We start from the raw sequence: 15,381 nt of genomic DNA, 5'->3' as shown, positions 1-15,381 counted from the left end.
CCGTTTCAGTTGAAATAGCAGTTTTTGGCACATTTTCCTTGTTTTTCCAGCGGTTCTGGAAACTCCAAAAAACCCCAACTTGGTTCTGAGAGTTTTTGTCAAATTTTAAATCCCCCAATACCACGCAGTTGGTTGAAACATTCATTCATCTTTTCATCTTCCGAGCCGCTTGATCCTCACTAGGGTCGCGGGGGGTGCTGGAGCCTATCCCAGCCGTCTTCGGGCAGTAGGCGGGGGACACCCTGAATCGGTTGCCAGCCAATCGCAGGGCACACAGAGACGAACAACCATCCACGCTCACACTCACACCTAGGGACAATTTAGAGTGTTCAATGAGCCAGGCAGACATGTTTTTGGAATGTGGGAGGAAACCGGAGCACCCGGAGAAAACCCACGCAGGCCCGGGGAGAACATGCAAACTCCACACAGGGAGGCCGGAGCTGGAATCGAACCTGGTACCTCTGCACTGTGAAGCCCACGTGCTAACCACTGGACTACCAGACTGGACTACCTGAAGGCACTTTCATTGAACAACATGGAATTTGGCTTGCATGTCTCTTCAGACCAGACTCACAAAAAAGCTTGAAGAAAGTATGTCAAAAAAGTTTCAAGGGGTCCTCTCCAAAGACAAATTCCTTCCAGAGATTTTGTCAAATTGCTCTAGAACGTGAGCCACGTACAGTAGATGAATGAGGGATGCTAAAAAAAACTGAACTTGAATGTAGCGTCAACCCCACAATGATCAAACATCTTCGGTGTGATGACGTTTCTGCCGTGACGAGATTCAATAGACTGCCATAAATACATAACTCTGCCCCTAATATCTCCCAAATCAAGACTGTTCTTGCTTTGGCACTGGAGTACGAGCCCGGATAGATCAGCAAAGATGAATCCGATTTTTTTTTTTTATAGAAGACCAAACGCCCAATAGAGCAAAAATGCTCTCTGCTAATAACAACAGTAATAATGAGCTTTATTGCTGATGATTGATGACGAGATCCAATATAATTACACCGTCTCTGTGAGTCCAGACAGTTTAATTACACGTCGCCTTGCGCAAATGTTTCCACAGCTCCCGCTCAATCATTCGGAAAAGGTCAGATACTTTCTCAGGGAACTTTCGGGGGAGATTTGCATAGATCCGCTTCGGAATAACGTCACGGCTGATAAGCCGAGGTGATCGTCAATATTTTGGGGGCGATTCAAATTTTATTATAATTTTTTTTTAATAAAAAGTTGTATTTTTCAAGCTGGTTTTAAGATACATTTGTACGCTTTAATTTTAAATTTTTTAATTTATAAATATTTCTAGAATAGTCTTCATTTTCAAGAAAGGCCTTTAGTTTTTTTTTTGTGAAAATTACAGAATATTTGTCAAGATAAAAGTCACTACATTTAATTTTTAATTTTTTAATTTATAAATATTTCTAGAATAGTCTTCATTTTCAAGAAAGGCCTTTAGGTTTAGTTTTAGTTTTTTTGGTGAAAATTACAGAATATTTGTCAAGATAAAAGTCACATTTAATTTTTAATTTTTTAATTTATAAATACTGTACTTCTAGAATAGTCTTCATTTTCAAGAAAGGCCTTTAGTTGTTTTTTTTTTTTTTGGTGAAAATGACAGAATATTTGTCAAGATAAAACATTAAATCATACGGAAAATAGTAAATTGTGCACCTGCAGGACACTAGTTCCGATCATGGCGTTCTCAGGAATCACGGCCGAGTACGCCGGCTCCCGGAAGGCGGGCGCGTTGTCGTTGACGTCGAGCACCACCACGTCCACGTCCACCTCGGACCTGGCGCCCGTCAGCGCGTCGGTGGCCCGGGCCGTGAGGCGGTGGTACGGCGCCGTCTCGTAGTCCAGCGGGTAGAGCACGCTGATGACGCCCGTGTCGAAGCCCATGTCGAACTGCAGCGATGGGTCGCCGCCGGCCAGGGTGAAGATGACGGGCTGCCCCAGGGGGCTGCTGGCCTTGACGCTCAGCAGCGAGGTGGACGCGGCTACGTCCTCGGGCACGGTGACGCCGTAGAAGGGCTTGTCGAACAGCGGCATGGCTTTGTTCAACACGTTGACGGGAAATTCCACTTCGGCGGAGCGGCAGGGGGTGCCGCCGTCCGACGCCACGACCGCCACCTTGAACTCGCCGTTGGACAGGTCGGCTTCGAAGGCTCGCTTGAGTGTCAGCTCACCTGTCGTTGGGTTCACCTGCACGGTAAGAGTAAAGCTTACTTACAGTAACCCAACGCTAGCAAAAAATCCTAAAATCCGCATCTCAAAGAGACCGCCATGGAAGATCAGACTCCTAACCTGAAAGTTCCTGTGCGGGTCCTTGAGGCGGTAGGTCACCCGAGCGTTCACTCCCAAGTCGCGGTCGGTGGCGGTCACCGTGAAAATGGAGGAGCCGGGTTCGGCTTCCACCCGCACCGTCGCGTAGTACGGGAGGTTGATGAACTCCGGGGCGTTGTCGTTGTCGTCCTCAACCTGGGAAGAGACAAAATGAGCAGAAAGCCTGATTTTTGAAGTTTTTTTTTGTGGATCTGCTCATGACACGCATGCTCACTAAATTTCACGTTGCGAAGTGAAACGGATTTCAGGGGCTGGATTTTCAAAATGGTGGACTCGGTGCGTCTTTTCTGGCATGGCTTCTTGAGACATTTTTGTGTATCTATTCATGATCGATCTGCACACCAAATTTCAAGTTCCGATTTTTTTTTTTTTTTGGTAAACAACTTCTACGATTTTTAGCCTCACCTGCACTGCGACCTTGACTCTGGCCACTTTCAGTACTTCCTCCTCCCTACGGACCTCCACCACCAGTTCGTAGCTGTCCCGTTCCTCGCGGTCAAACGGGACGCCGGCGGTGAGCAAAGCCCCGCAGGTGGGCCTCATAGTGAAGAGCCCCCCGGGGTTGAGCAGCGTGAATTTCAGCGGCTCGTTGAGGCGCTGGCCAGCAGCGTTGACCACGGCCAGGACGCTCACGTTGCCGCTGTTCTCCTGAACGGCGGCGGCGTAAAACGGGGCGGCGAAGGATAAGCCGCTGCTGACGGCTTGGCGGACCAGTACCGTGACCAACGCCGCGCTGGAGAAACGTCCATCCCAAACCTGCGGCACGGATGAGCAGAGCGTGTTCACGGCCATTTTGTAGCCGTTAGCTTGCGGCTAACGAGATGTCGATTGGCCCACCTTCACGTTGAATCGATAACGGTCCTGGCTGAGGTTCTGATTGACGATCGTCACCACGCCGCTGCTGCGCTCCACCGAGAAGTGTTCCAGGTTGCGGTCCACCAGCGAGTAGACCAGCCGGGGAGTCTCGTTGCCTGGGTCCGAAATGACGTCGGGATCGAAGGCTTCCACGCGGAGGACCTCCACTCCGGGGTAGGTGGGCAGTAAGAGGACGCTCTCGTACATGTCTTGGGAGAATCTTGGTGGCGAGTCGTTGATGTTGATCACCTGAAATTCATAAAGCAGTGAGAGTTGATTGGCTCGAAGACGACAAACAAGTCAACGAAGGGCCACCGACCTTGATTAAAACCTCGGCGGGACCGTCGGCACTTTTAGGCGGCTGTCCACTGTCTCGGACGTGAACCCTGAAGGCAAACTCGGGGAAGGTCTCATAATCCACACTGGCGATCGTCCTGAGAGACGAGATGACAAGCGAATTTGTGTAGACGAATTAAATAGCATTGGGGCTCGGAATTTTCGAAAACTCCGGCCGGCACTTACCTGATGGATCCGGTCCCAGGGTCCACGCTGAAGAACATGCAAGCAGTCTCGTCTACGATCTGGAACACCAGCAAGGCATTGTGATTGCGGTCGGCGTCCGTGGCCCGGATGACGAGTGGGTTGCCGTCGTCTCCGAGGACCACGCTGTTCACCGGCGCCGCCTCGCTGATGGAGCCCGCGTACCTGCCGCAGGAGTTCCGACAGCGGAGTCAGGACGTACGGTCTATACCGTGCCCGGGGGAGGGGGGGTTGATACCTTAATTGCCGGAAGATGGGAGCGTTGTCGTTGACGTCGCCCACTTGAACGACAACTGCGGCGCTGGTCTCTGTGCCCGCCATGCTGGAAGCGCGGACCATCAAGAAGTAGGATGCCGTTTTCTGACCAAGGACAAAAACCACACATGATTTTTTTTTTAACTCGGGATTGCTAACAGATCCGATCATATCACCTCAAAAAAAAAAAATTGAGATTGAAATTTGTGATCAAGGAAGCCTTGGAAGGCTCCATGAAAAAGTTTAATTTTTTTCATATTTCGAGTTAGTTAAGCGACATGAATGAACTGACCTCAAAGTCAAAGCGTTTGCGCGTGCTGATGACCCCCGTGTGGTGATTAATGAAGAAGCACTTTTCCTCATTGCCCCCGGTGATGTCATAAACGAGCGCCGAGCGGCTCAGGGCGCTAACTGTGGTCACATGAGCTCCGACCGTGCTGTTTTCCATGATCTGCAAAAAAAACCCCAAAAAACCATCAATAAGTTATCATTTTCCAGGTCCGCCAAATCTCTCCCCGCTTTACCTCGGCCTGGTACTCCTTCTGAGAGAATTTGGGCGTGGATAAATCGGAGAGCGTCAAGGATACGCGAACAGAAGCAGTGGCCGTCAGCGGTGGAAAACCGCCATCCGTGACTCGCACGGTGAGCGTGTAGGAGCCTACGGAAGTGATGTCCAGGTCCTTTGCGATGAAGATGATGCCTGTGTTGTTGTTAATGCTGAACACGCCGCCTGCGTTGCCTGAGGAATGACACAACCACACAGAAAACATGCACGAATTTAAATGAGACTAACTTGTTTTTGAAATTTTGACTGCTTCCTACCTTGTGCGAAACACACATGCAAATTTTTTTTTTGCTGCACATATCTATCATGAGTAGACCCACAAAAATTCCTGGAATTTATACTGGAAATTGTACTGTGTTGGTATAAAATTGCAGTTAAATTAAATGAAGCAACTACTTATTCTTAGCTAATTATTCTTTTTTTTTAATTCATTCCCAGAAACCCGTTTTCCTTAGGAACCCAAAATTTAGTTGACCTGTCTATCATCAGTAGACCCACAAAAGTTCCTGGAATTTATACTGGAAACTGTACTGTGTTTGTATAAAATTGCAGCTAACTTAAATGAAGCAACTACTTATGCTTAGTTAATTATTCTTTTTTTTTTTAAATTCATTCCCAGAATCCCGTTTTTTCCTTCGGAACCCAAAATTTGGTTGACCTGTCTATCATCAGCAGACCCACAGAAAAAAGAAACGATGCCTGAAAACACACATGAAGTCGGCCATTTTGGTTCAAAGTGATTATTTCAGACTCATTGTGACCATTTTCCAGGAGTCCTTCCAAACGCCGCGTTAAGGAGGCGCTCTTGGTTTCAAAAAGATTTTGTTTAATGACTACTAACTTGGAAACCGGAGGTCTGCCGTTTGATTTTAAGGCACACAATAGGTAGGTTTGAACTTATCTGAAACCCCAAAAAGTCAACAAAAAGTACCGGTAATCCCAACCTGCTTGTATGGTGTAAGTGAGTTGCCCGTTAATCCCGTTGTCCTTGTCCAGTGCCGTGACCTGCAGGACCGAGGTACCAACGGGGGAAGATTCATATGCGACGGCATCGTAAACTGTGCTCGTGAAGTAGGGAACGTTGTCGTTTGCATCCTCCACCGCCACCAGGATCCGAGCCAAGTCCCGGTTGAATGGGAACTCCTGGTCCTTGACCTGAAGAGGAAGGGGCGCACACCACAAGGTATGACCATTGAGATCAAATCGGCGAGGCGAACAACGCTAGCAAGGAGCTCACCATGACGGTGAGGATGTGCTGCGTGCGGGCCTCGTAATCCAGCCGGTCGGCCGTGTAGACCGCCCCCGTGCTCGGGTTGACCCGGAACAACCGCATGCTAGCCGGGTCCACGCTGCCGTAGATGGAGAAACTGAGACGGCTGCGCTCGTCCATGTCCGACGCCCGCAGGCGCAGCAGCTCCGTGTCCAGCGCCACTTCTTCGGAAACGCTGACGTCGTAGGCCGGCTGCGAGAACACTGGAGGGTTGTCGTTGCTGTCCTGGACCCGGATGAACACCTGTGTGAAAATTGTGTGTGAGCTGAGCATGGCAGCAAAGTTTGATTATTTGCCCCAAAAAACTCAATTCCATAACATCAAACATGGTTTAAAAAAAAAAAATCAGTTTGGCTAAGGAACATGATATTTTGTGGGGGTGTCGATCACTAGCAGACCCACAAAAAAAAGTCTCAAGAAGAAGGAACATGATATTTTGTGGGGTGTCGATCACTAGCAGACCCACAAAAAAAAAAGTCTCAAGAAGAAGGAACATGATATTTTGTGGGGGTGTCGATCACTAGCTGACCCACAAAAAAAAAGTCTCAAGAAGAAGGAACGTGATATTTTGTGGGGTGTCGATCACTAGCAGACCCACAAAAAAAAAGTCTCAAGAAGAAGGAACGTGATATTTTGTGGGGTGTCGATCACTAGCAGACCCACAAAAAAAAAAAAGTCTCAAGAAGAAGGAACATGATATTTTGTGGGGTGTCGATCACTAGCAGACCCACAAAAAAAAAAGTCTCAAGAAGCCATTTCTGTTACGGTCGTATAAATCACATTCTTCGTTCCTTCATCAGATGTTATTCATAGCTCGATAATATTGTGACAAATCAATGTGCAGTTTGTGTGTGTGTGTATGTATGTACTGTATGTATGTGAGCGGGGTGGGGCGGGGCGGCGGGGGGGGGGGGGATGTACCTGTGTGGTGGCAACAGCGTTGCCATCCGTCACCTGCACCGTCATGTTGTAAATGGCCTGCACTTCGGCGTCCAGCGGTCTGGCCACTACCAGGGTGCCCAGACCCACTTGGAGGTCAAATTGCATATCGAAGCTACCTGCATCCACACACACACACACACACACACACACACACACACACATCTATAAGAGCATGTTAGCATTCGCGTCTCGACCTCCCCCTCCAATTATTGCGGCCATCTGGGCCGGATGGCTGAAGGCAGTAAAATGAAGTGAAACGCGACAACGAGCCGTTAGCGTTCTCTCCAGCATCTGCCTTTTAGCTCGCCAAACACCAGCCACCTCGCGGCCCAGGCCAGTGTACAGTTTATAGGCTTAATGTTTGATTAGAGTCTCTCACACACACACACACACACCGAGGGAGAGGGAGAGAGAGAATTGATACGCCTTAGCTATTCAACGCCATCCTCGCTCTCATCCCTGAACATATCTTGAGGGCTGCTACGGCTTCATGCGCCACCACATGAATACTGATTCCCACTGCAGGGATTGGCTTACTTTTTTTTTGGGGGGGGGGGGGGGGGTCTTGTTGATGCTCCCCCCCTCCCCCCCGACGCACCCCTCAGGACAAGATGGTCAATATTATGCTCAGGGTTTTAGCCGTCTTGCAGCATTACCAAAAAAAAAGATATCATCTCAAGTCGAAAAGGCTTCAAAGGCTTTTGACTCGGAGCAGCACAAATGTGAGGCAACTGTCAGAAACGACGCTCAAGATGACTTCTTCGCAGTGCAACGGGTCTTGGGCTGTGAAGAGCAGCTCACAAGTAGTCGAAGTTGTGTTGTGTGAAGCGGTTCTCAGAACCGCTGCTAACAATTAGATGACGGGCTACCATGCAACACGTGTGAAGTCGCTTCCATCCTATTTTTTAACAGCCTCTTCCTCATTTCCTCAGAAAAAAAAATTGTTTTCCCTGGTTTTGATTCGGAATATAGTATACCGATATTGCGTCATAGGCTAAGCCATTTGCGGCACTAATGCATTCACACGCTGTCAGAGTGCACGGACGTTTCGTCCAAATGAGATCAATCCATTTCGCCGTCGGCTAAGCACACATGCTGCTGTGCTGATCTCCCCATTTTGTTTTGTCCCATTTGATTTGATTCTTTTTTTTTTTAATGATCATTATTATTATTATCATTTTAAAGTGTCTAATTTGCGTTTTAGCTTACCCGTGTCGAGGGAGCAGTTCCTCCCACACGCGTTCTGCGGAATGTAGAACATTTCTCTGGCCACGCGTCCTCCTGCGCACGGAGACCAACAGCGATTAAAAAGGAAATGAATGGACCGAAGAAATGTGAAGAAAATTGAGAGTTTCCGCATGATGATTGAGGGATTTTTTTTTCAAATATTTGCAAAGTCAGATAGGATGTTAAGTGTGGCAAAATGTGAGCAAAGCAGAGGCCCGCGGGCCAAATGCATCCCATCCGGTTGTTGGATTCGGCCCGCCAATCATTTACATTATCCTGTAATATGCGTCGACTTAATTTTGATGTACCGCCACCTCAACCTTGAAGTCGTGAGCACATTTGTTTATTTCTCTACAAATCTAATCTTTATAGGCGCCAATTTTGTAACCCCGGGAACGGAAAATAATTTCTTCTCCAAAGCAGCTCCCAACAAATTGAGCCGCCTCCAATTCTACAAAACGCTTCCGTCCTTGTAGCGCACCAACAGCAACTTGATAAGCGCGACCGATCGTGTTACGACACGCTAGTTGGCTCTCATAAGTTCTAATAACAAGATTGTGGCCACTGAAGTATGAAAGATGCAAGCAACGATTCTAATGACGCTTTTCCTCTGCGCCAGACGAGTATTAATCGCTTCATTTTTAATTCATGCCTCGGCGCGTGGTGGTGTTGATCGTTCTGAACAACGACCGCAGTAGTCGAGAGCAACCGGCACAGTGAAAGGTCATGAAAATCAATGACATGTTGTCACTCGCACAGATTGAACAAATAAATAAATAACTCCGCGTGCGCCGTTTCCGTCCGTCCGAATAGAAAGCATTATCGATGTTTTTTCCGTCATTCACTCTTCCGAGTGGCCTCACCCGCAATGCTGAACCAAACCGGGGTGTTGGACTGGCCCACGGCGACCACTCCCACGGGCTGAGCCACGGAGGCCGTCTCGGGCACGGTGAAGTTGTAGCAGCGCTGGGTGAACAGCAGGGGCAGTGGCGAGGGCGCAGGCCTGCCGATCCACTCCACGTGAAGCTTGACCGTGGACCACAGCGGCGGGTCGCCGCCATCCTCCGCTTTGATCTGAGACAGGAAATGATGTCATGCGAGTGGATTCGACCGCTGATTGGTTGCATTTAATAAAAGGCTAAACACCAAATTTCATGTTCCTAAAGGTAAAGTGGCGGCAGGGCTGAAATTGTCAAAACCGTGTTTCAGTTGTATGAAAAAAAAAAGCTCTACGAGAAGATTGCGGACGTTGTATCGGTCTGTCGTGGTGAAGAAGGAGCTGAGCCAAAGGGCAAAGCTCTCAATTTACCGGTCGATCTACGTCCCAACCCTCATCTATGGTCACGAGCTATGGGTCGTGACCGAAAGAACGAGATCCCGGATACAAGCGGCCGAAATGAGTTTTCTCCGCAGGGTGTCCGGGCTCTCCCTTAGAGATAAGGTGAGAAGCTCGGTCATCCGGGAGGGGCTCAGAGTCGAGCCGCTTCTCCTCCACATCGAGAGGAGCCAGATGAGGTGGCTTGGGCATCTGATTCGGATGTCTCCTGAGCGCCTCCCCGGTGAGGTGTTCCGGGCATGTCCCACCGGGAGGAGACCCAGAGGAAGACCCAGGACACGCTGGAGAGACTATGTCACCCAGCTGGCCTGGGAACGTCTCGGGATCCCCCGGGGAGAGCTGGACGAAGTAGCTAGGGAGAGGGAAGTCTGGGCTTCCCTGCTAAAGCTGTTGCCCCCGCGACACGGCCCCGGATAAGCGGTAGATGATGGATGGATGGATGGATGAGAAGATTGTGTTTGAGGAGCCTTTTGGAAAATAGTTTGGGATTCGGCGGAGGTCTTGCGTTGACCAATCGGAGAAGAAATCAAGCTTAACGTCTGCAGTAAAGTGGTCTCAAAACAAGAAAATGGAGTCATTTATTACGATGACATCGGTTTGTAAACGAAGGCCCCCAAATAGGCTTTTTGCGTTGCCGTGATTGAGTGCGAGAAAACCGAAATAAAAAAAGCAATTCCATCGGCGCCTGAGCAAATGCATCTTAAAAATGCCGACGGTAAAATATGGATTTATGTCGGATGAAAAATGGTCCAAAAAAAGCGAGGCTGACCGACCGTGAGGACGTGGTAGGCGCCGGCCGCCACCGCCTTCTTGGACACCACCGTGGCGGTGCGCGGATCCACGCCGAAGATCTCGTCCCGGTTGCCGTCCACGATGCTGTAGCTGACGTTGGCGTTGGCGCCCAGGTCGCGGTCGTGCGCAAAGACCCGGTAGACGGGCTCGCCGCGCCGGTTGCGGTCGCGCTCGGGCAGCCGGATGCGGTAGGTGACCTCGGGGAAGACGGGCGGGTTGTCGTTCTCGTCCTCCACGTGGACCATGACCCACACGGTGGACTGGCGGGTGGTCACCGGCCCGTCGATGACCGTCACCTAGGAAACCAACACGGGCGGAATATATTTTTGCCGTGCTTTCCGCGGCCGCACGTCGGAGGCGATGAGGAGTGGAGGCTCATGGGAAATCTCTTTGTATTAAGCGAGGCCCGCGCTGGAGGCAAAGGTCTCATCACAACATCGATCGGATCACATCACCAGTGCGAGCCGCCCGACTGCCGACTGGACTCTTAATTAGACGCCGTGTCGGGCAAAGCCGCGCACGGCAGCGCTCTCGCGCTGCGGGGTCTGAGATAGAGAGCCTGTTTTCCGATTGTCTATTTCCATTCGCCGTCGAGTGAGCGCGCAGAAGGAAGTCGGAGCTCTTGCGATACGTTTCGTCTTTTGAATGAGCCCTGGACATGGGCAAAATAAGCTGAATAGCGTATGTCCGTTTCAAAATAAAATGGCCGCCTAGCTGTATCTTTACGGGCGTATTTTCTTTTTTTGTGGGTCGACTCGTGATGGACGTGGCCGCCAAATTTTTGATCCAGGAGGTAAACTGAAATTGGGGGCCGAATTATCCCCAGATTTCACAAATCTTTTGGACTTGGCTTTTCGATCATTTTTGTTTTGCGTCAACTCACTTCCGGAGAAGAATTTTCTTTCGAATGTTTGAATTTTGATGGCGAGTCAACGAACATTTCCGCCATTTTTCCAGAGCAATGGCTAATCTTATGATGTACGTCAACCGGATTTCACGTCACTTGATAGAATCAAGCTCCAGGGACTGGATTTGGAAAATATTCCTTGCTGTACTAATGACGTAAAGTAGTCTTTACAAAGGCGGAATTATCGTTCCAGCTCTTGTATTGGATCTGATTGAATTGCCCCCCCCCCCCAAAAAAAATGAAATGAGCGTCTATGATTTCAATGTCTTCCCCAGTAGTCCTCTCACCGTGCGCCGAGGCTGACAGATAAACATCTCGGGAGGGGTCACTCGAGAGGGGGAGGTGGGGAGGGCTTATTTCATTTCATTGCGGCAGTTAATAAATTGCGTGCAAAGTCTCAGCGGGGGGGGCGACGTTTTCCCACTAAAGTGGAGACGGTGCGATTATCCGCTTCATCTGCATGCAGCGCGGCTAGCGCAAATGCTAATCACGACGTTATCTGGACGCCCAGTGTCTGCACTTATCTAACACTCACACACTTTCACACACACACACACATACACACATGCACGCACGCACACACACACACACACACACACACACACACACAAACACACAAACACACAAAAAGTCCTCCCCAGGCCCAGCCAAGGAGATAACCAATGATAAACGATTATATTTAAGAAATCCTCACACCCGGGCCCCAAACCGGAGGCATTCATCAGCGTCTGGGCGGGGGGGGGGCGGCCTTGAGGGACCTGGTGTCTGGCTCATCCTCCAGCCGGTCCGCGGTGCTAACGCCGTTACAGGTGGCGACTAAAGATAAACGAACCGGCGGACCCCCAGAGTCCCCCCCCCCCGCGGCGGTCGTACGTAGTTACCTCCAGGAAGTGTTCCGACTGCTGCTCTCGGTCCAGCTTCCTTGCCGTGGTGGTGATCAAGCCTGGCGGTGTAAAGGCACAAGAGAGTCATTGAACGGCATAATCGCATTAACCGTCGATATAATTTGACTCAAGTCATATTACAGCAGAGTGAGTCCGCGCATTAAAATTGTCGGGGGGGGGGGGGGGGTGCCATACGGAAGTATGAGATTTACATCCTAATCCGTCTCAAAAATCTCATCAAGTCCGTCTAGGCACTGCGTTGATCCCAGCTTCACTTTCAGACATATTTCGGAATGTCTTTTTTTTGGAATGAATATGCATTAAAAATTCAATCATGAAATACACGCCAGTTAAATAACACGGCGCTATAATGAATGCCAATTCATTGACTCGATGGCAGCGGAATTAAAGCACAAGGATGAGGAGGACCGTTTGAAGTGTGTGCGCGAGCGCGCCGAGGTGTGTGCGTGTTATGAGGTGGAACGCGCCCCCCCCCCGTTTCAACCACACACTCATACACACACACTCATACGGAAGCCTCACCTTGAGTGGGATCGTCTCCCACACGCTCGCTTACACACAACCGGCATGCAAATAATGTCATCATACGTACACACACACACACACTCGCTTGATCATTTTTGTACCGTCATTCAGAAATGTCATATTTGCACATTGTATAAGTAAGTAATTGTGATTCATCCCAACCAAGAAAGGTTTATAAAAAAAAAAAAAAAAGTCACGCAGCCAGCGAGGACAAACGTGGTAGCTTATTCCTATGCCTTGGACCTTATGTCAACACTCATCTCTTGTGTTTGCTCCCCCGCCAAGCACGAAAACGAGGAGGAGGATGAGTGGAGGGAGGGAGGGAGGGTGGTGTGGGGTGAGGTGAGGAGGGGTTAAGTGGTTTCGGTGTGGTAGTGGTGTTCTGGGGTGGGGGGGCGTTGTCAGTGCTCCTAAAGCAGGGAACACTGCTTCAATCTTGTGTTGTGTTTGGCGACACGCGTCTGCGCACACATACACAACACACACACACACACACACAGAAAGTCACAAAACGAATCAAAGTGTCGAGGTGGAACGGGACACATCAATCAGTCCGGGCGAAGAGCCGCGGAAAGTTGCAGGACTCCCGGCACACACAAAAGTCCCACTGCGCTGTGATAACACGCCTATCATATCAATCCGTGGCTTTATAAGGCTACCGGTTGGGAGGCGGCACCGGATGCGGTAAAAGTCTATTTATCAGGGCACAGGGGCATCAATACGGACGAGAATGAGCAAGAGATAAAACGGCAACAACAAGAGCAGAGGAGGGGCGTGGATGGTGGGAAAAGTGCAACCTCTGTGGCGCGTCCCACAAATGTTAACTTCTTTTTACACTTTAATGAGGGCAAAGAGTGAAGGACCGAAATCGTTTATATTCAGCCCCGTTTGTGTCTGTGGCTACTCTGTCCATGCCTTCATTTGAGTCCGACAAATCGGATCGCTTATCCCGCCCACCCGACCTCCTTGAGGTGGAGGTGGGGGGGGACTTTGACAAATTGTGTTCCAAAACGTCAATGCTATTAAATAAGAATAATTCTAAATTTTTATTTAAATAAAAATAAATGTTAAAAGGAAAGAAAAGCTGTTGCATCAATAATTCCCATAAAAAAATGCAATTACATTATCAGAAAAAATTGAATTCAATACATAAAGATACAATTAACAATCATAATAATAATAATAATACATTTTATTTGAAGGCCCCTTCCTTGGCAGTCAAGGACTGTGCTAGATGTCCTTAAATCCAAGCGCAATAATTATTAAATATTAAACATATTCAATTTTACTCTTTATTGAGGTGCACAATTTAATTATTTCTCATTTTCCTTAATTAATTGACATTTTATCTACCTATATAGTTTAACTAACTAAATGTATATTCTGAAAAGCCTATTAGAACTGCTGAACTTTATTTTGGGTTGTAAATGACTTTGCTGACCTGTTTTGGGGTTAATGTAGAAGAAGTTCTGCGGGTTGCCGGCGGTGATGCGGTAGCTGAGGCGGCTGGGCGTGGCGGTGAGGTCGGGGTCCTGCGCCTGGATGCGGATCACCGACACGTCCCTGGGCGAGTTCTCCAACACCGACGGGTGGTAGATGGGGTCCGAGGTGAGCGGCGCGTTGTCGTTCACGTCTTCCACCTGATGAGGGGGACAAATATTTCTTTAGTTGCTTCATTTGCACACTTTCAAACCCCGGTGACATGGCATCAAATGATCGTGGAATATGAAGACGAAAGAAAAAGTCACATTTGCGTCTTTTATTGTGAAATTATTTGAATCCAGTAGATTAATCTCTCAATCAAGCATATGTAGCGCATGCTAGTCTGCTATCTGCCACACCCACGGCGTCCACTCAACTTCGGCGCGCGCCTGTGCGGAATATTTACGAACGTGGGCCGCGAGCGACACGGTGCCGAGACTCTTGAGCGGGTAATTGAGGAGCACCTGTGTCTGATTAAACTTTGTGTTTCGGGGGGGAGGGGTGCGCGTGCGTGCGTGTGCGTGACCAATCACACCCCGGAAGGCACAACAATCACGCTGCCATTCCGCAAAGTCTCTCAAATGTGTCCTGTTTGTGCTGGATGCTGAGGCGGAACAATCAAGTGATGCAATGTTTTTGCTTACAGGTTGAAGATCACAACATTGAGTTCGGGAGAAAGCCATGCAGCCAGCCAGCGTACGAGTCCATCAAAAAGCAACATGTCTATTCCATCGTACCCAAATTCAAAATTTTTGTTATTTTTCAACATTTGGACTTAATGCGAGTGCTGTGCTATTGTTAGCTTGCAAGACAAAATGCTGTCAGGTGCTAACAAGCTAAATTTTAGGTCCAACCCGGTACATTTTGTAGAACTGCTTGTTCTTGAACATCTTCATTGTTTTCCTGGACTGAAGAGCAACATTGATGTCCAAATTGTGCACAATGTCCATAAACAATTTGTTAACATTTGGACTTAATGCCAGTGCTGTGCTATTGTTAGCTAGCAAGACAAAATGCTGTCAGGTGCTAACAAGCTAAATTTTAGGCCCAACCCAGTACATTTTATAGAACTGCTTGTTCTTGAACATCTTCATTCTTTTCCTGGACTGAAGAGTAACATTGATGTCCAAATTGTTCTAGTTCACATGGCTCAAGGTTGTTTTTTTTTGGGGGGGGTGGGGGGGATGGATGTCCTGCTGTGGCACTGTAATGTTGTGGCCAGCGAGTAGATAACCATACCGCAAAGACGCCAATTGGCATGCAGAGAGCGTGCGCGTCCTACCTGGATGAAGACCTCGACGGAAGCGGACAGCGGCGTGACCCCTCTGTCTGTGGCGTGCACCGTCAGCCAATAGGAGTCCTTGCTCTCGCAGTCCAGGATGCCTGCTGTGTAAATCACTCCTGCGGAAAAGAAGACATATTAATACCAGC

The 15,381-nt window shown here is 48.9% G+C and overlaps 2 protein-coding genes across 3 annotated transcripts in view; one reads left to right on the top strand and one right to left on the bottom strand.

The window, feature by feature from the left end:
* Positions 1-15,381, top strand: part of rpl23a (ribosomal protein L23a) — a 243,530-nt gene that overhangs the window by 128,926 nt on the left and 99,223 nt on the right. Inside the window, exon 6 of one of the 2 annotated variants that reach the window (XM_052047384.1) lies at positions 4,545-4,563. The exons of the other annotated variant lie outside the window; for it this stretch is intronic. The gene's annotated coding sequence lies outside the window, so the exon portion shown is untranslated. Of the gene's footprint in view, positions 1-4,544; positions 4,564-15,381 lie in introns of those variants that run through there. 2 annotated transcript variants of the gene reach the window in all.
* Positions 1-15,381, bottom strand: part of LOC127588548 (protocadherin Fat 3) — a 47,782-nt gene that overhangs the window by 20,722 nt on the left and 11,679 nt on the right. The window contains exons 5-22 of the mRNA XM_052047309.1: positions 15,233-15,351; positions 13,910-14,108; positions 11,920-11,981; positions 10,113-10,427; positions 8,867-9,077; positions 7,986-8,057; positions 6,756-6,892; positions 5,802-6,077; positions 5,509-5,719; positions 4,524-4,738; positions 4,292-4,450; positions 3,983-4,104; positions 3,727-3,909; positions 3,524-3,638; positions 3,187-3,453; positions 2,755-3,105; positions 2,311-2,484; positions 1,678-2,208 (exon numbers count right to left, since the gene is read on the bottom strand). Of these exons, the coding sequence (XP_051903269.1) occupies positions 1,678-2,208; positions 2,311-2,484; positions 2,755-3,105; positions 3,187-3,453; positions 3,524-3,638; positions 3,727-3,909; positions 3,983-4,104; positions 4,292-4,450; positions 4,524-4,738; positions 5,509-5,719; positions 5,802-6,077; positions 6,756-6,892; positions 7,986-8,057; positions 8,867-9,077; positions 10,113-10,427; positions 11,920-11,981; positions 13,910-14,108; positions 15,233-15,351 (3,719 nt within the window). The remainder of the gene's footprint in view (positions 1-1,677; positions 2,209-2,310; positions 2,485-2,754; positions 3,106-3,186; positions 3,454-3,523; positions 3,639-3,726; positions 3,910-3,982; positions 4,105-4,291; positions 4,451-4,523; positions 4,739-5,508; positions 5,720-5,801; positions 6,078-6,755; positions 6,893-7,985; positions 8,058-8,866; positions 9,078-10,112; positions 10,428-11,919; positions 11,982-13,909; positions 14,109-15,232; positions 15,352-15,381) is intronic.

This window comes from Hippocampus zosterae, chromosome 16, assembly GCF_025434085.1.
Source record: "Hippocampus zosterae strain Florida chromosome 16, ASM2543408v3, whole genome shotgun sequence".
Classification (NCBI taxonomy): Eukaryota; Metazoa; Chordata; class Actinopteri; order Syngnathiformes; family Syngnathidae; genus Hippocampus; species Hippocampus zosterae.
The sequence above is the reverse complement of the archived record's forward strand: the minus strand, read 5'-3'. Positions and strand labels throughout refer to the sequence as shown.